Here is a 23,008-nt window from a genome sequence, read left to right on the forward strand (position 1 = left end):
CTCTGGAGGGTGGAGGTGAGGAGGTCAGCCAGGTGGAGAGTGGCCGAGGGATCCAGCATGGGGCAGCCGTCTGGTAGGAGGGGACCCGGCGGGAAACAAAGCAGGGCAGGGGGTCAGGGAGGGTGGCTCGGCTGGCACAGGGACCTGAAGCCCGTGCGGCAGGGTCCTTGGTCTGCTCCCCCTGGAGAGGGTGTGTGCGCGGTTGCGGAGTGCGCTGGGGCCGTCGGTGCCCACCTTGGCCATCTTCCAACTGTGTCCTGGGGAGAAGGATGCGAGGGCACCCACCTGTGCCCCAGAGCGTGGCCTTGGGTCTGGGTGGGGCTGTGGGGGAAGGTGCTTCTAGGTGCGGGGCCAGCACAGCCTGTGAGCCGGCAGCCACGCTGGTGTCATAATTGGCCCCCGAGGGGTGGCACTGGCCTCCTCCCCCGGGGCACTCCGCCTCTCCTGGAGCCATCCCCAGCTAAGCGCCAGGTCCCAGGTGCATGAGAGGTGCGTGATTCTCTCGCTCTCTGGGGTTGTGCGTCTGGAGGCAGGGAGCACCCCCGGCGCTGGTGAAGGCTTCAGGGCAGGGCTAGATTCCTCTACGCTGATAGGGTTTTCTGCGTCAACTTCGGCTGAGCAGCCCCTCCCCTAAACCGGAACTCCCCCCGCCCCCGCCCATCCACCCCTTCCTCTGCTTTCCCTTGTGGCCAAAGACACAGGCGGGCAGGCTCCCCTTCCTCAGGCCGGAGAGTGGGCCTGTCTGGGGCAGGGTCGAGAGCGGCCCATTTCAAGTCCCGAGTTGGGCCCGGTGGACCTCACGGGCTGTCCGCTTGCTCTGCAGAGATGACCGATCCCTTTTGTGTTGGAGGAGGCCGCCGGCTCCCGGGGTCCAGCAAGAGTGGGCCTGGGAGGGATGGCGGCCGGAATGAGGTCCGACTTCCCATGCTTCATGACCCGCCGAAGCTAGGTAAGAGGAGTGAGGGCAAGGTCGACTCCAGGTGGCCACGGGCGCCAGCGCTGGGCGTGGGCCTCCCGGGATGTCCAGCTCCTGAGAGGGAGGAGAGGTCCACCCTGGGTGGGCCACGGCCTCCTGCCCCTCGTGCCTCAGTGCAGGGGAAGTGAGGCTCCTTGCAGGCGGGACCAGCCCCCTGTGTGGCAGACAAGGCTGCAGGGAATGCAGCTTCTGAGCCTTCGTGTGTCGTGTGCTGCAGGGCTGCCGGTAGGCCGGGGTGGGCCGACAGTGCCCAGCCAGGCCCCACTCTGCTTTGACCCGGGAAGTCCAGCCAGCGACAGAACGGAAGGGAAGAAAAAGGGGCGTCCGAAAGCCGAGAACCAGGCGCTCCGAGACATTCCTGTGAGCTCCCCGAGGGCTGGGTGGGACTCTCACAGGGTCTGCCGGGGAGCCCACTGCCTTGGCAGGCTCGCCTGCTGCGTGTCCAGTGCCGAGCCCTCAGCCCGGATCCACTGGCTGCTCCGTGTGCGAGGGCTTCGAGAGACGGCCTGGGGCCCAGCGAGTCCTGTGCGGGGCTCCCACAGGCCTGGGGACAGTGCTGAGTCGGGGGCTGGGCAGCAGAGGCCTGGGTGGCTGCAGGGTCGACAGCCTGGCCTTTCCCACGCCCAGCTCTCCCTGATGAACCAGTGGAAAGACGAGTTCAAGGCGCACTCGAGGGTGAAGTGTCCAAACGCTGGGTGTTGGCTGGAGTTCCCCAGCATCTACGGGCTCAAGTACCACTACCAGCGGTGCCAAGGGGTAAGGGGCTGCGGCCTGGGGAAGGGGAGGCCTGGGGCCCACCCTGCCCTGGCTGTTGGCTTGGGGGTGTCCACGCCTGCCCTCTCCACCCAGGGTGCCATCTCAGAAAGGCTGGCCTTTCCCTGCCCCTTCTGTGAGGCTGCATTCACCTCTAAGACCCAGCTGGAGAAGCATCGCATTTGGAACCACATGGACCGACCCCTGCCTGCCCCCAAGCCTGGGCCCGTGAGCCGGCCGGTCTCCGTCAGTCGGCCCGTTGGGGTCAGCAAGCCCATTGGAGTAAGCAAACCTGTCACAGTCAGCAAGCCCATCGGCATCAGCAAGCCGGTGACGGTCAGCCGGCCCGTGCCGGTCGCCAAGGCTGTGCCGGTCACTAGGCCTATACCGGTCACCAGGTCTGTGCCAATCGCCAAGCCAGTAACAGTCACCAAACCAGTGACCATCAACAAGCCGGTGTCTGTGACAAAGCTTGTGACAGTTACGAAAGCCATGCCAGTTGCGAAGCCGGCGACGGTCAGCAGGCCCGTTGTGGCCAGTAAGCCGGCGACGGTCAGCAGGCCCGTTGTGGCCAGTAAGCCGGCGACGGTCAGCAGGCCCGTTGTGGCCAGTAAGCCGGCGACGGTCAGCAGGCCCGTTGTGGCCAGTAAGCCGGCGACGGTCAGCAGGCCCGTTGTGGCCAGTAAGCCGGCGACGGTCAGCAGGCCCGTTGCCATCAGCAGACACACGCCGCCCTGCAAGATGGTGCTGCTGACCAAGTCTGAGAACAGAGCTCCTCGGGCCGCGGGGAGGAGCAGCGGTAAGAAAAGGTATGGGGACTCCTGCTGGGTGGGGTTGGGCGTCCCCGGCTGCAGCTCAGGGGTAACAGGGCCCAGAGTGGGCCCTCCTGCCCCTTACCTCCCTGCTCTCTGCAGGGCCGCAGACGGCCTGGATGCCTGCCCCCTCCCGCCCAAGCAGGCGAGGCCGGAGAACGGCGAGTACGGCCCGTCCACCACAGACCAGAGCTCAGCCTTCCAGCTGAACACAGACCCCAGCAGCAGCCCCCTTTCTCTGGGCAGCAGAGCCTTGGGGGGCAAGGAGGCGCCGAGGGCCGCGGGCCCCGTGTCCCCGCCTGAGGAGGGTGCGGAGCGCACGAAGCACAGTAAGACGAGAGCAGGGGGCGGCGGCAGGCGGGGGCGGCGGCCAGCCGGCCCGAGCCTCCCAACGGTTATTTGACCAGAGCCTTGTCCTGTGTGTTCTCTCCCCCGAGTCAGGAAGGAAACAGAAGACACCCAAGAAGTTTACGGGTGAGCAGCCCTCCATCTCAGGGACTTTCGGACTCAAAGGTGAGGCCTGGGCCAGCCGGGCACCTGTGGGGCCAAGCACACGCGGCGGCCGCGCCCTCAGCCTGCACCTGCCCCTCCCGCGTGCGCGCGTAGGCCTGGCCAAGGCGGAGGACAAAGCCCGCATCCACCGCGCCAAGAAGCAGGAGGGGCCGGTCCCTGAGGAGGTGCGGAAGAGGGGGCCAGCCCCCACCAGCACTGTCAGCAAGGAGGTGCCGGCCCCAGGGGCCCACCCAGCCCCAGGTGGGAGCTGCCGGGGGGCGGGGCACAGGCCGGGTCTTGAGGGTGGGGCGGGTCCCGAGCCGTGGGGAAGGGGGCCGAGCATGGACCCTGGGTTCTGTGCTTGGCGTCCAGGGCATCTGGGAGCTCCTGCCTGCCCCTGAGGCCCTGGCCCTGCTCCACAGGTGGCCCTGAGGAGCAGTGGCAACGGGCCATCCACGAACGGGGGGAGGCCGTCTGCCCCACCTGCAACGTGGTCACCCGAAAGACCCTCGTGGGGCTCAAGAAGCACATGGAAGTGTGTCAGAAGGTGAGGCTGCCCCGTGCCTGGGGGGGGAGGCGCCCCAGGGCCGGCCTCTCACACGCGCGCCCGTCTGCAGCTGCAGGATGCGCTGAAGTGCGAGCACTGCCGGAAGCAGTTCAAGTCCAAGGCGGGCCTCAACTACCACACCATGGCGGAGCACAGCGCCAAGGTATGCCGCTGGTCTGCCCCTGCGCCTGCCCGGCTCTCACTGCTGGCCTCCCGCTAGCAGGGCTTAGTGGCTCCCGTGCCTGGCTAGGGACGTCCGCGGCCGCAGCCCCTGGGCAGGGGCGGGGCCCTGTGGTGGCGGGGGCACTGAAGCTGGCCTGCCCCGCAGCCCTGTGACGCCGAGGCCTCGGAGGCGGGCGAGCGCGAGGAGCGGGAGTGGCTGCGGAAGGTGCTGAAGCAGGTGGGGCGGCTGCGCTGCCCCCAGGAGGTCAGTGGGCCACGCGGGTGCGGGCGCCAGGCGGGATGGGGCCCGCCGCTCTCCGGCCACTCACCTGCCCCCGGAACCCCAGGGCTGCGGGGCCGCCTTCTCTAGCCTCATGGGCTACCAGTACCACCAGCGACGCTGCGGGAAGCCGCCCTGCGAGGTGGAGACCCCTTCCTTCCCCTGCACCCACTGCGGCAAGACCTACCGCTCCAAGGCCGGCCACGACTACCACGTGCGCTCGGAGCACGCGGCCCCGGTGAGCGGCCCACAGCCCGGCCTCCTGTCCCTGGGGCACCAGGCAGGCGCGCCCATGTGCTGCCTGCCACGTGTGCTCCGCCTTCCCTCCCAGGGGCCCACGTGCGTCGTGGGTCGGGGGGAGTGAGCCTGGGGTGGGCTCCCGTGTCCCCCGTGCGCTTGCTATACGTGCTCTCTGTGGCTCATCTGGCCTCCCCCTCCCCACCCCCGCAGCCCCCCGAGGAGCCTGCGGACAAGGGCCCCGAGGCTGAGGACCTGTTGGGTGTCGAGCGGACCCCCAGCGGCCGCATCCGCCGCACGTCGGCCCAGGTCGCTGTGTTCCACCTGCAGGAGATCGCGGAGGACGAGCTGGCCCGAGACTGGACCAAGCGGCGCATGAAGGACGACCTGGTGCCCGAGACTGCGCGGGTGAGCCCAGCCTCCCAGTCTCTGAGCCTGAGCCCCCGTGACCTGGGAGGGCGTGGTTGAGGGCTTTCTCAGCTCAGCAGGGAGCGTCTGGGTCACCTCCAGCCCAAGCTCCGAGCTTACCCTGGCACCCGCCCACGTCTGCAGCTCAACTACACGCGGCCCGGCCTTCCTGTGCTGAACCCCCAGCTGCTGGAGGAGTGGAAGAACGAGGTCAAGGAGAAGGGCCACGTCAACTGCCCCAATGATGTGAGCCAGGGAGGCTGGGAAGGCATGGGAACGCTGGGACTCAGGACGGAGGGCCCAGGGGTGGCCTTGGGGGGAGCCCTCCACGTGGCCCCTGAAGGGTCCTCAGATGGAGCCTCACAGGCAGAGGGGCCTTGACCTCAGCCCTAGCGGCCCAGCCTGCCCACACCCCTGGGCAGGGGTGACTCCTGGGATCAAGTCCCCCCGCTTGCCCCAGATGGGCCCTGGGTCCCCCGGGCTGGGCAAGGGGTGCACACTGGTGGGGGGGCACCTGCCGGAGGGCCCGCCCCCACGGTCGCCTCCTGCCCCCAGTGCTGCGAAGCCATCTACTCCAGCGTGTCCGGCCTCAAGGCCCATCTGGCCAGCTGCAGCAAGGTCAGTGTCCAGGCCCTCCCGGCGGCCAGGCGTGCGTGCTTGGTGCTCCCAGCTGCCCCCCAGGGGTCCGCGCAAACCGGGTGTGCGCCCCTGCCCCTGTGGGGCCAGGGCCAGCGCCTCCTGGGATGCTCGCCGCCTCCAGCCCCAGCCATCAGTCACTCAGTCTCGGGTGGTTCTGCCTATGGGGGTTCCTCGTCTGTGCTGGGACAGCCCGACCTGGGCTTGGGGTACGGGCCCTTGGCTTCCCAGGAGCACCTGCCTCTTCCCACCCTCTCCTTGCTTCCCGCCTCCCCTGCAGTGGGGGCACCTTGGTGGTCCTGCCACAGAGTGGCCTCGTGGGTCCCCAGAGCACACCTGGCAGGCACCCATTCAGATAAGCCACACAGGTCGGGGTGGTCCTGGCTGCATCTGGGTACTTCTGGTCCTCCAAGGGCCAGTGGTGGGGCCCACTTCCAGGGGCTGGACTGCCCTGTGCCTTCCAGGGGGACCACCTGGTGGGGAAGTACTGCTGTCTGCTGTGTCCCAAGGAGTTCAGCTCCGAGAGTGGCGTCAAGTACCACATCCTCAAGGCCCACGCGGAGGTGCGTCAGGGACGGGCCTGGTGGGAGAGCCCTGCTGGGCCTGCGGCTGAATGCGCCGGCCCCACGGAGGGGGCCGGGAAGGGCAGGGGCGACAGGGTGACGGCTCTTCACTTGCGCGAGTGGGCGACGTTGAGGAATCTGCTGGTTTCTCTTCAGAGCAGCCTCCGGCTTCCCTAGAGAAGCTTGGGTGTCCCCAGGCCCCGGGTCCCCTGCCGCCTCGCCCTCGAGGGTCCTGGGCCCCAGGGTTTCCATCGCTGCTTCTCTCCCCCAGAACTGGTTCCGCACTTCGGCAGACCCGCCTCCCAGACACAAGGGCCCAGACTCCCTGGTGCCCAGAAAGGAGAAGAGTCCGGCTGGCGGGAAGAAGCGGGGCCGCAAGCCCAAGGAGCGACCCCCTGAGGATCCAGCCCCTGGGACGCCTCCCCACCGGGACGACTGGCCCCCAGGAGGCAGAGACAAGGGGGCCCGGGGCTCTGCTGGCCGGAAGGTGGGAGCCGGCAAGGCGCCCGAGAAGTGAGTTTGCAGCCTGGCAGGTGGGTGGGGCCCGGCCCCCTCTGTCCAGGGTAGGGCTCCAGAGCCTCCTGCCCTCCAGGCCTCCACCCCCCACCCCTGCCTGTTCATCTGTCCAGCGGGGGCGGCCAGCCCTCTCCCCTCCCCGAGGGTGGCCCTGCCCCACGCGGGCTGCCGCAGGGCACCTTGGGCAGGGGCTCCCGGGAGGGCCAGGGCAGCTGCAGAAGTGCAATAGTCTGGAGGGACCTTCGTGGGCCGGCAAGAGGACGGGCTCCAGCCTGGGCTTCGGTGCTGGGGCGGCACGGAGCAGGCAGGTGGCCTCTGGTCCTCGGCGTGTGAGCTCCGCGCCCCATCGGGGGTCCCTGGTGGCCCGTGGTTCTGGGCTGATGAGGGTACCTGAGCAGCCTCACCTCGTGACCCGACACTGGAACCCCAGCACCCCCCAGCTACCTCCCGGGACAGACCCCAAGTCTGACAGCTGCCGTGCTGACCTGCCCGCCCCACCGCACCCCACCCCACCCCCACCCCGCCGTCTTTTGGTTCCTGCACTTCTGCTCTCTACCTCTCCAGGCCCACCTTCCCCTGCGGTGCAGCCCCTGCTGCGCTCGGGCCCTGCCCCACTGGCCCGTGTCCATCGTGGTGGCAGAGGCAGCCCTGCTCCACCGTCCCCAGTCGTGCTCCCCACTCGGGGCCAGGCAGAGGCTCTGCTTCTGCCACTGCAGGGCTGTGGGGCAGGGGCCACGTGAAGTGAGCTCTGGCCTCAGCCTCCAGCTTTGCTAATGCCGCTGGCCTGAGTCGGGTAGCCTGATGGGTTTAGGGATGGGCCAGTCTGGGTTCCGGGGTCACCTGGGGCCCACGGGCATGAGGGGCGGGGACCTGGGGCCTGGCTCGAGTAGTGACCACTGTGGGAAGCATCCTCTCTTGCTGGCCTGGGTTGGCCCGTGGCCAAGCTCCCGTGGGAGCCTCCTTCCCCCTTTTTTAGCTGCTCCTTCGTTTCTGGTTGTGTGGCCTTTTGATGTGAGAGCCGAAGGCCCCGGGGGGAGCTTGGCCAAGGTCATAGTAGGTTGGTGGCAGCTCCAGGGCTCTGTCTCGGCTCCCTTTGGTGCCCTGAGGGCAGCGAGGTCTGTAGGTTGGGTCAGGTGGAGTCCAGGGCTCCCTGAGGATGCAGCCACGTGGTTTCTGACCTCCTGCCTGGGCCCCACCTTCCAACCATGGCGTCGCTGGGACAGGGAGGATGCTCGGAGCTGCTGGGTTCGGGTGGAGGCTCTTTTCCACTGGGGGGTGGGGGAGGGCTGAGGGCTCGGCCTTGCCGACCCCGGACGATGTGAATCTTGATGTTTGCCCGTGTGCGTGTGTCTCCTGGGTGTAGTGGATGCCAGTCTTGTTGCTGTGACAAGTAACAAACCTTTTTTTTAATTCTGTTTTTTATATGAAAACTCACAACAATCTGACATTTTGGTGCTAAGGGTTTCCTGGTGCCGACGGTGGATCTGGGGGCTGGGCTGGGGTCCCTCTCCTGCTCAGGGAGGCGGTGCTGACTGGGCACCCCTCTGCCCCCCAGCTCCTGTCCTCCTCCAGTCCTTGGAGAGGAGGGGCTCCAATCTGGGCTCAGCTCTCCTCACCCCGCACTAGGGAGACAGTTTCCAGGAGGGCTTTGGGGCCGAGGCGCCATGCTGCCCGTCTCCGGCTTCTTCCTTCAGCCAGAGTGCTCGGACCCTGGGCAGTCCTGGCCTGATGTGCTGGGGGGGGTGTGTGTGTGGAGACATGGGCTCCCCCCCACTCACACGCACCTGATCTGATCAGGGGGTAGAGGCCTGGGCAGGTGCAGGTAATCCAGCGTCAAAGGCTGAGGCAAGCGGCATGACTTCGGGGCAGGGGGGCTTTCTTTCCTGTGTTCCTGGGTGTCACTGGGGTACAGCTGGTGGAGGTGGAGGTGGGTGGGGCAGCCACTGCAGGGGCAGCCTCCGGGGGGAGGGTGGGGAGCAGGCACTGATGGGAGCCCCACGCGCACTTTGTCCTTGTCACCAATGGTTGGAGGAGGTTGGACCTCAACACCTCTGCTGGGGATAGCTGCCTGCCCCGGCCTCTCAGGTACTTGGCCCTTGGGGAGCGGGGGCTGGTTTTGGCTGGGGGATGCGTTTCATTGTCACCCCCAAAAGTCCACGTGTGGTCCCTGGCGTGGGAACCCCACCAGATATGTGGGAAGAGGTGGGGTCCTGGGTAACTTGATGTTTAGCACTTTAACCCCCTTCTTTGTCTTTAAGGTGGGCGTGGGGACTGCTGCCAAGAGTGGCGCTGGGTTGGACCCCTCTCTCTCCCCTCTTCCCTCCCGGCTTCCATGCTCTGGCTGGTGGGTGGCAGCGGCAAGCCGGTCCTCAGAGCCCTCCTCCTACGGTGGCAGAGCCCTGGGTGCCTCAGCAAGGTCTGCCCACTTCCCACTCTGGTGGGAGTGCAGCCAGGTAGCCTTGACTGACACCTTCAATGAGAGGGACTGAGCGGCAGACACCCCCCTCCATGCGGTGGGTGTGGACCCTGCCTGAGACCCCAAACCCAGGGCACAGTGTCAGGTCCCTTTCTGAAGATCTACCTCTGGCCCAGCCCACCCCCCCTTGCCCCGAGAACAGGAAAGGGTCGACTCGAGGGACCGGCACGTCGCACGAAAGTAGGATGCACTTTTCTGCTCGTGTGAGGGCAGATGAGTGTCCCCTGGTGTGACTGGTGGCCCTCCCAGTCGTAGGCCCCTCCTGTCCCTCTGGTTTGGAAGGGAAAGAGTGGGTGCACCCTGACCCGTAGAGGGGAGGGCTGTCCTCCCCTGTGTGTGTCCCCCTGGGTGGGCCCCAGGCGGCTGTCCTGGAGGCCTGGGGTTTCGGGGGCAGCCAGCACCTCCCGCCTGGCAGCCACACATCCTGTACTTGGGGTTTCTCGGTTTGGGTGTTTTTAATGCCAGTTCTCCGTAATAAGTGCATTTCGAAAGAGAGGTTCCGGCTATCAACTTGTAACCATATATATACGTATATATTCTATCTACAAAGTGTTTATTTGCAAGATGTTTTGACGGTGAGCTCGGGCCCCGCCCGCCTTGTGACCATCTGTCCCCGGTCCTCGTCCCCGCCCCCCGGCCCCAAGTGGCACGGGGGCGGGCCATCAACTGTATGTATTAAAAAATGACTGTATCAAATAAATGTTTATTGATTTTTTTCCAGGGGTTTCGTGCAGCTGAGTTTGTGGTAAAGCGCGGGTGGGGGCCTTCCCCGTACTCGCGCCGCGCCGCGCGGCCTCGTGGGGCTTCTGGTTTGCGGGGCGCGCGCGTCCTGGTGGGACTTGTAGTCCGCGGGGCGCGCGCAGCCTGATGGGAATTGTAGTCCGGGGGGCGCGCTGGCGGGCGCCTGGTGCCGGGCCCCGAACCACAGCTTCCGACAGCCTGCGCGGCCGGCCCCCGAGCCCCGCCCAGCCCGCGGAGAGGCCCCCGAGCTCATGGCTGCGCTCCCGGCCTCAGCTGAAGCCCCCCGCCCGGTGCCGCCGCCCCCAGCGGCTGGAGACGAGCCAGACCGGCTGGTGGGGAAGAGCGAGGACCGGTAGGCGCGGCGCGCCCCTCGCGTCTCGTGGTGGGGGCGGCTCCGGGAGCCAAGCCTGGACCAGCGGAGGGTCCCCGGGGCCTGGCGGTGGCAGGCCCTCGCGGACGGCCGCGGGAAGGGGCCCGTAGGCAGGGCCCGCGTGGGTCCTCGGTCTGTCTCGAGCAGACGGGGTGCCGGGCCAGCGAGCACCCGGGCTGGACTGTGCGCCCGCCGGATGCTCCCAGGTGGTCAGTGCGTTCCGGGAGCCGCACGGACTCGGCCTGCCCCACTCGAGGGCCAGAGGTCGTGATGCTGGGCGGCGCGGTGCTCAGTGCCTGCCGACTGCCGGCCAGGCGCCGGGGGAGGGGACCCTGGCGGCTCTGGGGGCTTTGCAGGAGGGGAAGTGGTGGCGGCCGCTGTCACCTGGTTGGGGGGGGGGCGGCTTCCGCTGTCGGCCTCGGGCTAGGCCCCAGGGGGTGACGGCCAAGCGGCCCTCGGGCGAGGGCTGGCTCCTCACTTCTGGATCTGAACAGTCCCTGAGCCAGGGCCAGCGTTGGCCCCACGCTGGGGCCAAAGGAAACTTTTCCAGCCAGGTGCCTGTTCCTGGGAAGTGCCGCGGCCTGGACTGCTTGGGACTGTCTGGGTGCTGCCAGCAGAGCCGCTGGGCGGGCGGGGAGAGGGATCGCAGGGGTGAGATGCCGGCAGCAAGAGGCTCCCTGAGCCTGGAGGAGCATCTTGTGTTCCTCTAGGCTCACCCCCTCCTGGGGAGCAGTGACTCCGAGCCTGGCTCAGGGTGATAGGGGGGAAGAGGGAGGACCTGAGTCTGTGACACTTGTTAGTTCTAGAGAATCTGATGTAGCCTGAGACCTGATAAGCTCTTGAGAAGAACACTCCCTGCAGACACAGAACGGTGGCAGCAGCCGTCTGGCTCTGCCCCGTGCACAGACCGCGTAGTGGGCATGGGTGCCCCTCACGGGGCTGGGGCGGCAGTGGTCTTCCTCTCCTCGGAGCGTGGTCCTCAGGGGACAGGAGGGGAGCCAGGGCCCATGGGGTGGCCCTGGAACTGCCTCTGGACGTCACGGGGGAATCGCTCCCGTTACACCCTGCCTTCTCTGCGATGTTCCTCAAGCATGTCCCCTCCCTCTCCCTGCCTCCCCAGCAGTCCCTGCGCGGCCCGAGGGGGCCAGAGCTGGCCCTGGTCAGTGTCCGGGTGTCTGTGCAGATGCCTCCAAACCGAGGCTCTCCCCGCCCGACCACGGCTCCGGCTTCGCCTTCCGCATCACCATGGCTGCACGATGTGGTCTGGTCGGTCTACCTTGCCGTGGCTTCTTGTGTGTCTGTCCCTCCAGAAGGTCAGTCCGGTGAGGACGGGGACCTCGGCCTACCTTTGCACTGGACGTGCTGGTGGACAAGTGAGCACCTCGCAGTGGTGACAGGGTACCCCCCTCGGGCTGTCCCTTGGTGAGGTCCGGGTGGGCACGGGTCTGGGGGCTGCCGCTGGGCGACTGGAAGGAAGCCTGCTGGACTCGCCTAGAGCAGCGGGGAAGGAGGGGGTCCCACAGGGGGATTTCCAATGGGTGGGGTGGGGACAGTACAAGTTCCTGGAGCCTGTTGCACACCTTTAGGGCTGCAGCCCCCCCAGTCCCCCAGTTCTCTCTCTGCTCTGAGAAAGCTGCCCTGATTTCCCTGTCCCTGAGCCAGTCTGGGGCGGCCCCGCCTCCCCAGGCCAGGCCCCAGCAGGCCAGCTCCTCCCTCCTGCTTCTGGCTTCATTTGACTCACTCCCCCGGGAAACTTTCCTAAAGCAGGACAGGGCATCAGGGCTTCTCAGCCCCGAGCCTGAGAGCGCCTTAGTGCGGTGGGCAGGGCCGCAGCAGGAGGGAGCAGCTACCGCGGGGCAGGCCTGTTACCCTGAGGCAGCGCCCCGGAGGGGCCCCCTTCAGTGTGCGGACCCCAAGTGAAACTCTTTCTCCCCTGAGCCCCCGCCAGCCGTCTCCACTTTGATGCTGTCGGAAGCCTAGAAAAGCTGGTGTGAGGGCTGGATTAATCACAGGGAGGGGGCCAGGGACCTGGGACGGCAGTGAATACTGCGGCCGCCCACCCGAGGGCCTGCTCTGCCTCCTGCTGCCAGACTGGGGCGTGGCTGTGTCCCCAGCTGAGCGCTGAGCACGGTGGCCTGGGGGGACGTGCTGGAGCCTTCGTGGAGGGTGGGGGGGCGGGCAGTTATTCTCGGAGGAGGCCTCAGCAGGGTAGAGTTTCAGGTTGTTTATGCCTCTCGGAGGCACCTGGGGGCAGGGGTGCTCAGCTCAGCTCCGCTGCTCGCTGACCCCTCCGATTCCCTGTCCCGCTGGTGGGGTGCGGGCGTGGGCCCTGCCGTCCCCGGCAGCCCAGAGGTCTGCAGCTTTCTCCAGGCCGTTCTGGACGAGGGGGGCGCGGTGGTCCTCAGCCGGCCCCGCGTGGGCAGCGTGCCAGCCTGGCCGCAGGAGGGCGGTTCGCACCGACGCTGGCCTGAGGTCCGCCGGGCTGCTCTCGGCAGCTCGGTGCTATTAATACCAGGCCAGCGCACAAGCCCCAGCCGGGTGATCCTCTTAGGCGGCCGGCGCTGAGTGCCGTTGCTTCTGCACGGGCTCCTGGGGCCTCTCACCTGTTGGCCCCCCGCCTCCCAGGGGACGGCCTCTGCCCGCCAGGGCCTGGACCCCACTTCAGCCTCTCACCTGCTGTGCTGCCCACCCATGAGGAGCAGTTCAGGGGGCTCCTGAGCTGTCCTGGGGGGCTGCCAGGGCTCTAAGAGGCAGTGCGGCGGTGCCCTGCACGCACCTGGGATCACCCTGGTGCCCCGGTTTCCCCTGTGTCCTGGCCATGAGCAGCCCCCAGGCTTACGCTGGCATCAGGGTCTCGGGGTGCTGGGCCCTTGGAGCAGAAGGCAGGTGAGTGGCTGGCCTGCTGTCTTCCGGTGAGGCTGCCCATCTTCGCTGCGTCTCGGCCACCCCCAGCCCCGTGTGCCGTGTCTAGTGCACGTCAGGGCGGAGACGGGCCAGGTGCTCGTGGGGACCGGCTGCCGGCTTTGCTTGGGGCTCTCAGTTACCAGCCGACGCGTGTCCGTGTGGCTCATAGCCCTTTGGTGGACTGCCTTTTGTCCTTGTGGTTGGCAGCACCCTGTCCATCCGTGAGCGGGGAGGTGAAGGCTCTCCCGTGCCACGGTGTGCCCCATTGTGGAGACGGGGTGAGCCTTGCTCTGAGGGCACAGTGAGCGTTGTCCCCGGCTTTGAGAGAGAGCCGGGCTTCTGGAAGAGGCAGTGGAACTGGACTAGGTTGCAGAACTGGCCTGACGCCGTCAGGCCTATTGCAAGCCCTCGGCCGGGCGGCTTTCTGGCAAGGTCATCCCTGGCTAACCTTGGGATCTTCCCTGAGGAGGTGTCTGTCCCAGGCTGTCCGCGCCACAGGCCTCGGAAGTCGTCCGTGGTAGTGGCCGTCGTCACCTCGGTAGGCCAAGGGTCAGTCACAGAGAGGGGTGAGGGCTCCTGCCGGAGAGGCCAGGGCACCAGCCTGGGGTGAAAAGCAGGGGGACAGCAGCAGTGCCAGCCCAGGCCTCCCATCCCACATCGGCCCCGCGAGGCCGTCTGGCTGTCCGTGAGCGTGCTGGGCACAAGGGCGGGTTTGCTGGGGCACTGAGGCCCTGCTCCTTTGCAAGCCAGGTTTTCTGTGTTGGCTTTTCCTCCCCGGGTAGGAGGCACAGACTGGACGTTTTCCTCTGGAGCTGTGCGAAGCTGCCCTCCCCAGCTATAGGCTGTCGGTCATCTCCGGGGTCTGTGGGTCGCTTGCGGGGAGGGCAGCTGTGTGTGAGCCCTGGGGGCCCCGCGCTCGCTGTCGGGGGATGAGCGCGTCCAGGGGAACGGCCAGCGCTGCTCTCCGGCTGGGCCTTGAAGACACCACTGCTTGTGCTCCGTCTGTCTCCTGCTCGGCTGAGTGAGGCAGCTGTCACTGCCCCGTCATCTGGGTGTCCCACTGTGGTGTTGGCTCCACGGACGAGTAATTGCTACTTCCAGAGGCAACACAGGCAGCCAGTGATTCCCGGGGCTCGCTCCCCACGCCGTCCCAGTGACGGAGGACCAAGGCGGCGCGGTGCTGTGTCCCCCGGACGGTGCTGCACGCCTCCTGTCACGTCCGATGGCCGGCTTTCCTGCTGCGTAACTTGTGCTGACACGGCCCTCTGTGCCCTCGAGAGCTGCTGGTGTGGCTCGTCACGTGTTAGGCCTGAGCTAATTCCTTCCACTCCTCCCCCCGCCCCACACACGTGTGCACACAGGCGCTGTCCTCCTGGCTCTTGGCAACGCTGGGGGTGCTGGGAGCACCGCACAGCTGGAGACGCCAGTGTTCCTGGCAGGGGACGCTCGGGCCACCCTGAGCAGGCCAGTTGCACAGCACCCTGCGCCCTGGCCATGACAGCAGAGGCTGTAGCGGTGACAGCGAGCTTCAAGGACAGGTGGCCGTCTCTGTGCACGCGTCTCACAGGCTCACGCTAGCTTTTACGGCGCGGGGAGCTTTGCCTCGAGGATGCCTTCCGTGTGTGGCTCCTCCTCAGGTTCCCACCGCGTCCCGAGCAGTGTCCATGCCTGGGGCTCCAGCCGCGGGTGGACACACATCCTGCCGGGGTTGTCCGGTGCACCCCCAGGTTCCCGGTACTTTCTTCCTGCCTAGACGATCAGCTTGCCTTCGGAGTCTCTGGGGCGGGTCTGCCAGCTGACGCTGTGGGCAGTCTCTCTCAGGCGGTGGTGGAAGTACCTTTTTCCTAAGCTGGTCCTGCCCCCGGGGCCACCTTCACACTGAGTCTGCGTCCCAGCCTCTCAGCATAGACTGAGCCGGCATCGGGCAGACGCAGCCTCTCGTAGGGCCCTCAGCCGAGCCGAGCGTCCCCAGCTGTCCCTGAAGGCTTTGAGGCCTCGAGGCCCTGAGGCCTTGGGCCAGTCATCACTTCCATGCCTTTTGGGGGTATAAACCCACAGAGAAGTCAGCACAGCCCCGCTCGAGTGGCGTGGCACGGCGAGAGCAGGCACAGATGGCGTCTGCGTCTCCCAGGCAGGTTCCCGCCTTGTGCACAGCCTCTGGGGGCCTCCGCCCTTCAGCAGGGCGCCCCGGGTCTCCCTCCCCGTCCGTCCACACCACCGCCGGCCCATCCCTTTTGTCAGCGGCCTCTGTCTCTGGAGCCCCTCTCCCTGCGTGTCCTGCAGGGTGGCACAAAACTAGAGGGCCGCCCAGAGTGTGTCTGGGGAGAGGACACAGTCCTCCACAGGGTCTTGACTGGCCTTGGCGTGCCCACCTCTCATCTCCTGGGGGGAAGGGGGCCCTCGTGGCCCTGCTGAGGCCCGGTCCACGTGGGAGGAAGAGCTGGGCCCGGACAGCGCTCCCTTGTGTCCTCCTTAGCCACCTGCCGTCCCTCTGGATTTGTGGACGGTGGCAGTCCGAGGCCCCGGGCCCAGCGGACGGGCTGCAGCCAGGTGTGCTGTGTCCCGCCACGAGCCCGCTCACCTTGGCCGTGCCCACGTGCCTGCGTGAAGGCACCATGTGGACCAGTCACGCCAGGCCCAGCGTGGGGTGGCAGGGGGGGTGGTGGCCCTGGGCCAAGGCAAGCGTGCCCCGCCCCCCACAGCAGCGGCGGCAGCAGCAACGCGGAGTCCTTGGACAGGCTTCTCCCACCTGTGGGCGCCGGGCGCTCGCCCCGGAAGCGCACCACCAGCCAGTGCAAGTCCGAGCCGCCCCTGCTGCGCACGAGCAAGCGCACCATCTACACGGCAGGGCGGCCGCCCTGGTACAACGAGCACGGCACCCAGTCCAAGGAGGCCTTCGCCATCGGTGAGCGCGGCTGCGGTGCGCGGGGGGGGGGGGGGGGGGGGGCCGAGGCCGCCGCCCGCCCAGACCCCCGAGCGGGCGGGTCGGGCAGAACCCACCGCCGTGCCCCAGCCGGTGCTTCCGTGATCCGCGCTGCTCGGGCCCCTCGGTCCCGGTCAGCCCGGGGTGGAGGCAGCGTTGGGTGGCGGGCACCGCTGGGACCCATCTGTGAGGCTGACCTGGGCCGCTCCGCTCAGGGTCTCTCTGACCCTCTGCACAGGCCTGGGGGGCGGCAGTGCTTCTGGGAAGACCACTGTGGCCAGAATGATCATCGAGGCCCTGGACGTGCCCTGGGTGGTCTTGCTGTCCATGGATTCCTTCTACAAGGTAAGGGTGTCCTGCGTGAGCAGCTGCCTCCACGAGGTCCACGGCTCCTGCCCTGGCCTGGGGCCTGAGCCCGGGGCTGCTTCTCCTTCCGCTGCTGCTCCTCCCCCCGCAGGTGCTCCTCCCCCCGCAGGTGCTCCTCCCCCCGCAGGTGCTCCTCCCCCCGCAGGTGTTCCTCCCCCCCGCAGATGCTCCTCCCCTTGCAGGTGCTCACCAGGCAGCAGCAGGAGCAGGCCGCCCACAACAACTTTAACTTCGACCACCCCGATGCCTTTGATTTCGACCTCATCATCTCCACCCTCAAGAAGCTGAAGCAAGGCAAGAGCGTCAAGGTGCCCATCTACGACTTCACCACCCACAGCCGGAAGAAGGACTGGGTAAGGCCCTTGGGCTCAGCCCCCACCCACAGCCGGAAGTAGGACTGGGTAGATACGCCCTTGGGCCCAGCCACCGCCCACAGCCAGAAGGAGGACTGGGTATATATGCCCTTGGGCCCAGCTGCACGGGGCTGGCGCAGGGGCCTCGGGGCCGCCTCAACACACACGGTTCCTTTGCAGAAGACGCTCTACGGTGCAAACGTCATCATTTTCGAGGGCATCATGGCCTTTGCTGACAAGACACTGCTGGAGGTGAGGACGGGTTCCAGGACGGATGGCCTGGCTCCCTGCTCCTCCCGTGGGCCTCCCCTTACACTGGCCTGCATCCCTGTCCCGTGCCGTAGCCCCAGGGTTGGGTGAGGAGCGGCCTTGGCTCCTGAATGTCACCCCCCGAGTCAGGGCTTCAGCTGCTGTTCTCTGGGGTCCACATGGCTGCCGAGGTCAGAGCGATGTTGGTGGGTGTGGGTTCACCTGTGGGTGTGCATGTGTGTATTCCTGCCTGGGAGGGAGCCAGCCTCCTGCATCTGCGCTGCTCGTGAGGACGTCCTCTCCCCCGGGAGGCTCTGGGCAGCTGCCCCAGGTGTGACCCACTCCGGGCCAGGCCTTGGGAGCCACCTTCCCCGCCCTGCTGGGGCCCGGGGGGCACAGCCGGCTACGCCCTTGGCCTTGCTCCTTCGCTGGTCCCGAGTGTGAGTGTGCTCAGGGCCCAGGAACCCCACTGCTCGTCACGCACGCCCACGCTCAACACTCCACGTGCAGTGCACACCCGCCCCCCCCCCCCACGCAGCCACACCACACGCTCCCCCCGCCCCCGCCCCATCCAGACCCGAGCGGTGCCGCGCAGGCCTGCTCTGCTCCGGGCCCACACGCAGACCAGGCGTCCCTGCCGGAGCCCGTCCCCTGGCGCTCACTCTGGTCCTGCTGGCGACAGGGCCTTGGAGCCTCTCGTGTCAGGCCCTCTTCAGCAACTCACTCTCCCCGTCCAGCTCCTGGACATGAAAATCTTCGTGGACACGGACTCTGACATCCGCCTCGTGCGGCGGCTGCGCCGTGACATTAGCGAGCGGGGCCGCGACATCGAGGGTGTCATCAAGCAGTACAACAAGTTTGTGAAGCCCGCCTTCGATCAGTACATCCAGCCCACCATGCGCGTGGCGGACATTGTGGTGCCCCGGGGTGAGCCTGCGGCCCACCTGGTGGGGGGAGGGCGGGGGGCGGGCAAGGCCGGACCTCACCCTCCCTCCTGTCCCGACCCAGGGAGTGGGAACACAGTGGCCATCGATCTGATCGTGCAGCACGTGCACAGCCAGCTAGAAGAGGTGAGCCGGTGCCCAGGCTCCCGCGGCCCCGCCAGCCCTGCTCCCCACTGCCACCGCCCACGGCCACCTGCCTGGGCGGCCCCCACGTTTACTGCCCCGTCTTGTGCCGGCCAGAGGCAGCTGGGCTCCCTGAGGGACCTTGGGGCACGGAGTACCTCCAGCGCCCCCAGCCTGAGCTGGGCCTCGCACGGAAGGGTGCGCTCCTGTCCCTCCAAACCCTTTTGGGCCACCGTTGGGTTTTGGTGCTGAGTCCCACGTCCTGAGCGTCCTAGGAGGTCACACACCCCGGGCCGGCCCAGGGCGCCGCCCACCCCTCGGTCAGGCTTCACGATGGGGTGCTCGGGGCCTGCGGAACAGAGCCCCAAGGGTCCTGGCTCTGACAGCCCAGCCCAGAGGTGCCCACGCCAGAGGCCACAGGGAGCGGGCCCCCTCCCATGGCAGGCAGCCCCCCGGGACTCTCCCGCTACGGGGCTGCGGTGTGTCCGTTCCTGGGTGGGGGTGGCCTGGCTGGCCGAGGCACACGGTGGCGACAGGCCGTGCCGTCCGGTGGCTTTGAGGTGAGCAGTGCTGCTATCACTGATGCCCCACCCCATTCCCTTGTGTCTCCCTGTGTCGCTGCGGCAGCGTGAGCTCAGTGTCAGGTAAGTCTTCCCACACCCGTCTGCACAGACGGAGGCATTTCCAACATCCACAGGGAGCTCGGAGTCTGGGTTGTCAACCAGGCAGGCAGCGAGGTCCCCTCCCACCATGCCCACCCCCTGTGGTGGACCCACCCCCGGCACAGAAGGAGTGGTGTGATGGCCGCCACACCGCTTCTACCTGCCCTTGCCAGTAGTCAAGGGAATTAAGGCCCAGAGAGGTTAAGGTGTTTGCCCAAGTTCACATAGCACCCTGACTCGAGGCTGGCCAGACCTCTCTGGAGGCTCCTGCCCGACTTGGGGCTGGTTGTGTGGGGTTGGACCCGAGGGCACAGCTGTCCTGAGCCAGCGCCGCTGTGCCCCAGGGCAGTGGCCACAGGCCTGTCCTCCAGCAGCCAGAGGGCCTGGGTCTGCAGCTTCTCTGCTTGAGCTGAGGGGCGGGTCTTTACTCCCCCAAGCGGTGCTGAGGCACCCCACCCCCCGCATCCCGGCACCCCGGCCCACCCCGGCCCTGGAGCCGAGGCACAGAGAGCCAGGAGGAGCCCCCAGGAGTCCTGGGCTGCGCGTCCTTCCTGCCCACGAGGGGGATGGGGCGCCTGTCCCCACGCAGTGGTCGGCGGAGCTGGGAAGCACCAGACCGAGCCTCCAGCTCGAGCTGCATTGGAAATGCCTCCAGGCCCGGGCGCCGGCCTCCAGCTGCCTGCCCACGCATGAGTCTCCGCTTGCCTCTCACCCGGCCCGGGGCACCTGCGGGTCTGCCCACGTCATGTCCTCTGGAAGCCTTGTTTCAGAGAAATAAAAGTTTCCAGGAAGCGTGGCTGTGGTGGGTGGGAGGGAGGGACCCGCAGGGCCGAATGCAGTGGACTCTCGGGTGCTCGCGGGCCCGGGGGCGCGGGCTGCAGGGTCTCCCTGCCGCCAACCCCGCCTCCTGCTCTTCCCTTCCCCAGGCCAGCCGGTGGCCACGGAGACCACCGTGCTCCCCGCTAAGTGGTCTTTTCTCTCTCTTCTTTTCCTCTTCTTTGTAAACCCTGGGGTCTCCTGCCCTGTTCCCTCCCTGACCTACTCTTCGCCTCTTCACGTGGTGGGCAGAGGAAGCTGCGCTGGGATCTGTGAGGACAGAGTGCTCTGGCCGTGGTGCTGCCTGCGCGCGGTGTGCCCGGCGCTCTGCAGGCTCCGCCCCTCCCCTCCCGCCCTGCCCTCCTCTCCCTCCCCTCCCCTCCCGCTCCTCCCCTCCCCTCCCGCTCCTCCCCGCCCCCCCACTCCGCCTCCTCCTCCCCACCCCACCCCGCTCCAGGCTGGGGCAGCAGGGGCTGTGCGAAGCCAGCTCTGCCCGCCTCTCCTGAGGGGGTCGCACATCACCTGGGGGGAAGCCTTAGGCGGGGCTTGGCCCCAAAGTTCAGCTGTTTACCCAGGGAGAGGTGTCCTGAGGTTGGGGTCCAGATGCCCAGCTTGGGGGCTAAGATTCATCTGCACGTGTGAGGTCTCGCCCTCCCACTGCCAGGTCCTGAACGGGGAGGGGACCTGGAGCGGGAAGGGAGGCCCGCACCGCAGCCCCTGCTTCCTGCCTAACGGTCAGCTGCTCTGCCTTCCACCGTGTCTCTTAACCACTGCCTGGCTGTTACGGCGGAGGGCATGTCGGGATGGGGCCCTCCCTCCAAATCAACCACTGGGAGGGTGGCCTCCACCCTGCACACCCACCGTGCCCACCACGACTGCCCCCTATAGTCTGCGGCGGGAGGATGGGGCTCTGCGGGAAGATGCCCCTTCTTGAGTCCCCAGTCGCTTTGTGTCCCCAGGGCCGCGCTGGCCTCAGCGCACCAGTGCCACCCCCTGCCCCGGACGCTGAGCGTCCTCAAGAGCACGCCGCAGGTGCGGGGCATGCACACCATCATCAGGTGAGGCCCGTCCCACTCCCCCGGCCTGGCGGGCGGGCGGGGCCGACCTTCGCTAACCCAGCCGGGCCCGCCGTTGGCAGGGACCGGGAGACCAGCCGCGACGAGTTCATCTTCTACTCTAAGAGGCTGATGCGGCTGCTCATCGAGCACGCGCTCTCCTTCCTGCCCTTCCAGGTGCGGGGCGGGGGGAGGGAGGGGGCCGGGGGGGGGAGGGGGAGGGGAGGCTCCTCGCGCTCACGCCCCGCCCCCGCCCCGCGCAGGACTGCGTCGTGCAGACCCCGCAGGGCCAGGACTACTCGGGCAAGTGCTACGCGGGGAAGCAGGTACCAGGGGCCCGACCTGGGCGACAAGGGACTGGGGCGGCCGGAAGGCGGGGGTCTGGCTAGCTCAGCCTCGTCCCCCCAGATCACAGGCGTGTCCATCCTGCGGGCCGGCGAGACCATGGAGCCTGCGCTGCGGGCCGTGTGCAAGGACGTGCGCATCGGCACCATCCTCATCCAGACCAACCAGCTCACCGGGGAGCCCGAGGTGGGGGGCCTGGGGGAGGGGGGTCCGGTGGGGGGGCGGGGCACGGGGAGCCCAGGTGGAGCCTTCGGTTTGGGCCGCCCTGACCCTGTGGCTGCCTGCAGCTCCATTACCTGCGGCTCCCCAAGGACATCAGTGACGACCACGTGATCCTGATGGACTGCACAGTGTCCACTGGCGCGGCGGCCATGATGGCGGTGCGGGTGCTGCTGGTGAGTGGTTGGGAGGGGGCGGCGGGCGGCGGGCGGGGGCGGGCGCTGGGCCCAGCTCACGCCCTCGCCGCGCAGGACCACGACGTGCCCGAGGACAAGATCTTCCTGCTGTCGCTGCTCATGGCGGAGATGGGCGTCCACTCGGTGGCCTATGCTTTCCCGCGCGTGAGAATCATCACCACGGCGGTGGACAAGCGCGTCAACGACCTCTTCCGCATCATCCCCGGCATAGGTGAGGCTGCCCGGCCCTGTCAGTGACAGCTGGGGGGGCAGGTGGGCCTGAGCCCCCACCACAAGGACCTGCTTCCTCCCCCAGGGAACTTCGGCGACCGCTACTTCGGGACTGACGCCGTCCCCGATGGCAGCGATGAGGAGGAAGGGGGCTCCGTGGGGTAGCCGCCCTCCCCGCCCCCAACCCCTCCTGCTTCCCCGGGGCTTACAGGGTAGAGATGTTAACTTATTTTAATTAAAAAATGTGTTGTCGGTGTACCTTGTCTAAACATTTTGTAAAATAAAACTTGAAAATTAAGCTGTGACTGGTTAGCTGGGGTGCGGGAATGGTGTCCTGCCTGGGCCCTGGGCTTGGGGAGTGGCCCCCAGGGCTGCCCCAGTCCCCAAGCGGCGAGGCCACTGTGGAGAGAGAGGGACTGAGGAGCCTGGCCTCCGCTGGGTCCTGGTTGGGCCCCCACCTTCCCCGCAGGACAGGGGCTTCTGGTCTTGTACTTGGCTTTTCTCACCGTCCAGGGTCAGTGCAGATTTAGGAGAGGACAGAGCTGGGCCTGCAGCTCCTGGCCCTGCTAGACTGGCCCCTTGGTGGCCACCTGGCCTGGGCCTGGAGCTCTGGGTCTTACAAGATGTCGACAGCCTCCACAGCCACTTCCCTCCCGCAGCACGTGTTTGTCCGCGGCGGGGGCGGGGCGGAAATGGGTGTGGGCGGGGCTGGAGGAGGGAGTGAGGAACAGGCCCTGGCCTCGCAGGAACCCCGCTTGCAGGGGATGTGGCCGGTGCCTCACTGAGCCGGCCACACCGCTCAGGGTCAGAAACCACATCCCGCCCTGCCTTCGCCGCTCCCGGGCAAGGGCACCGGCGAGGGTGCTGCCTGCCTGGCCCCACAGCCTGATGCCGGTTGATTCGCAGCTGCTGCGGGTGAGCTGCCAGAAGCATCCCCCACCGTCCTCCGCCTCCTGGCCTGGCTCTTGCCCTTTCTTGCCCTCCTGGTCTCCTCGGTTTCCACTCACCTCACAAAGGCCATGTCATGGGAAAGCTCGTCATGGGGCGGGGACAGGAAGTCCCTGGGTGGGGACCAGGCCAAGGGCAGCAGATAAAGGCGGGAGCTGGTCCACAGGTGGCCAGGCGCCAGGGTAGAGGAGCGACACAGCCCCAAGGTCAGCAGGAGGGGCCTCTCCTCCCCAACCTGGTGAGTGGACCCTCGCCCGTATCTCCAGGGCCCCATTCGTTGGTTGGTTGGTTGGTTCGTTCATTCATCCTGCGCTCTGTGCCGGGAGCCTGGAGGCTGCAGCAGGCCTGGCCCTGCTCAGGTGCTGTGATGCAGCTGACACCCTTCTGTCTGGCCAGCTCTTCCCAGATGAGCAATGGGGCAAACCGTTGTTGATGAGCTGGGCAAGAGCTAGGTCGTCCTGGGAGGGGCCCCGAGTCCAGCTAGAGGACGAGCAGCTCCCACAGAAGATATCAGACCCACATGTGCTCATGCATGTGCAGATGGCCACATGGCCCCAGACACACACACGTGCGTGATGCAGCTCAGGGCCCCCACCTCACTCGGCCGCCAGCCTCAGGGGGTGGGACAGCTTCCTTCCGCTTCTCGAGGGTCGGTGGTGGCCTAGGGCCGAGCCCTGCCTGCTCAGGCTGTGGTTCCTCATCAGAGACAGACGAGGTAGGGGAGT

The 23,008-nt window shown here is 67.4% G+C and overlaps 1 protein-coding gene and 1 long non-coding RNA gene across 9 annotated transcripts; one reads left to right on the forward strand and one right to left on the reverse strand.

Moving 5' to 3' along the window:
• The first annotated feature begins 2,383 nt into the window (after nt 1-2,383).
• On the forward strand, nt 2,384-21,633 carry LOC132505949 (uridine-cytidine kinase-like 1). 8 transcript variants are annotated; one of them, XM_060124271.1, is made up of 27 exons: nt 2,384-2,538; nt 2,644-2,870; nt 2,983-3,054; nt 3,148-3,294; nt 3,456-3,580; nt 3,651-3,743; nt 3,909-4,007; nt 4,090-4,260; nt 4,473-4,667; nt 4,812-4,913; nt 5,223-5,285; nt 5,768-5,866; nt 6,138-6,379; nt 15,579-15,778; nt 16,035-16,141; nt 16,345-16,515; nt 16,696-16,767; nt 17,502-17,691; nt 17,773-17,834; nt 19,562-19,581; nt 20,269-20,367; nt 20,448-20,541; nt 20,628-20,690; nt 20,773-20,895; nt 20,997-21,104; nt 21,180-21,336; nt 21,421-21,633. In XM_060124271.1, the coding sequence occupies exons 1-27, from the start codon at nt 2,471-2,473 to the stop codon at nt 21,498-21,500; spliced, it is 3,249 nt and encodes a 1,082-aa protein (XP_059980254.1). In that variant the 5' UTR covers nt 2,384-2,470; the 3' UTR covers nt 21,501-21,633. The 8 variants fall into 8 exon arrangements, with proteins under 8 accessions (XP_059980254.1, XP_059980253.1, XP_059980256.1 ...); XM_060124270.1 differs by lacking the exon at nt 19,562-19,581 and adding an exon at nt 18,459-18,475 and having other exon boundaries at nt 2,983-3,294; XM_060124273.1 differs by lacking the exons at nt 2,384-2,538; nt 2,644-2,870; nt 2,983-3,054; ... (8 more) ...; nt 5,768-5,866; nt 6,138-6,379 and adding an exon at nt 9,749-9,951.
• LOC132505950 (uncharacterized) lies at nt 9,542-14,234 on the reverse strand. The gene is made up of 2 exons (XR_009535642.1): nt 12,809-14,234; nt 9,542-11,460 (listed from the first exon to the last, which is right to left on the reverse strand). It is a non-coding gene; the product is annotated as an uncharacterized LOC132505950 (long non-coding RNA).
• Nucleotides 21,634-23,008: the final 1,375 nt, after the last annotated feature.

This window comes from Lagenorhynchus albirostris, chromosome 15 (genome assembly GCF_949774975.1).
Source record: "Lagenorhynchus albirostris chromosome 15, mLagAlb1.1, whole genome shotgun sequence".
Classification (NCBI taxonomy): domain Eukaryota; kingdom Metazoa; phylum Chordata; class Mammalia; order Artiodactyla; family Delphinidae; genus Lagenorhynchus; species Lagenorhynchus albirostris.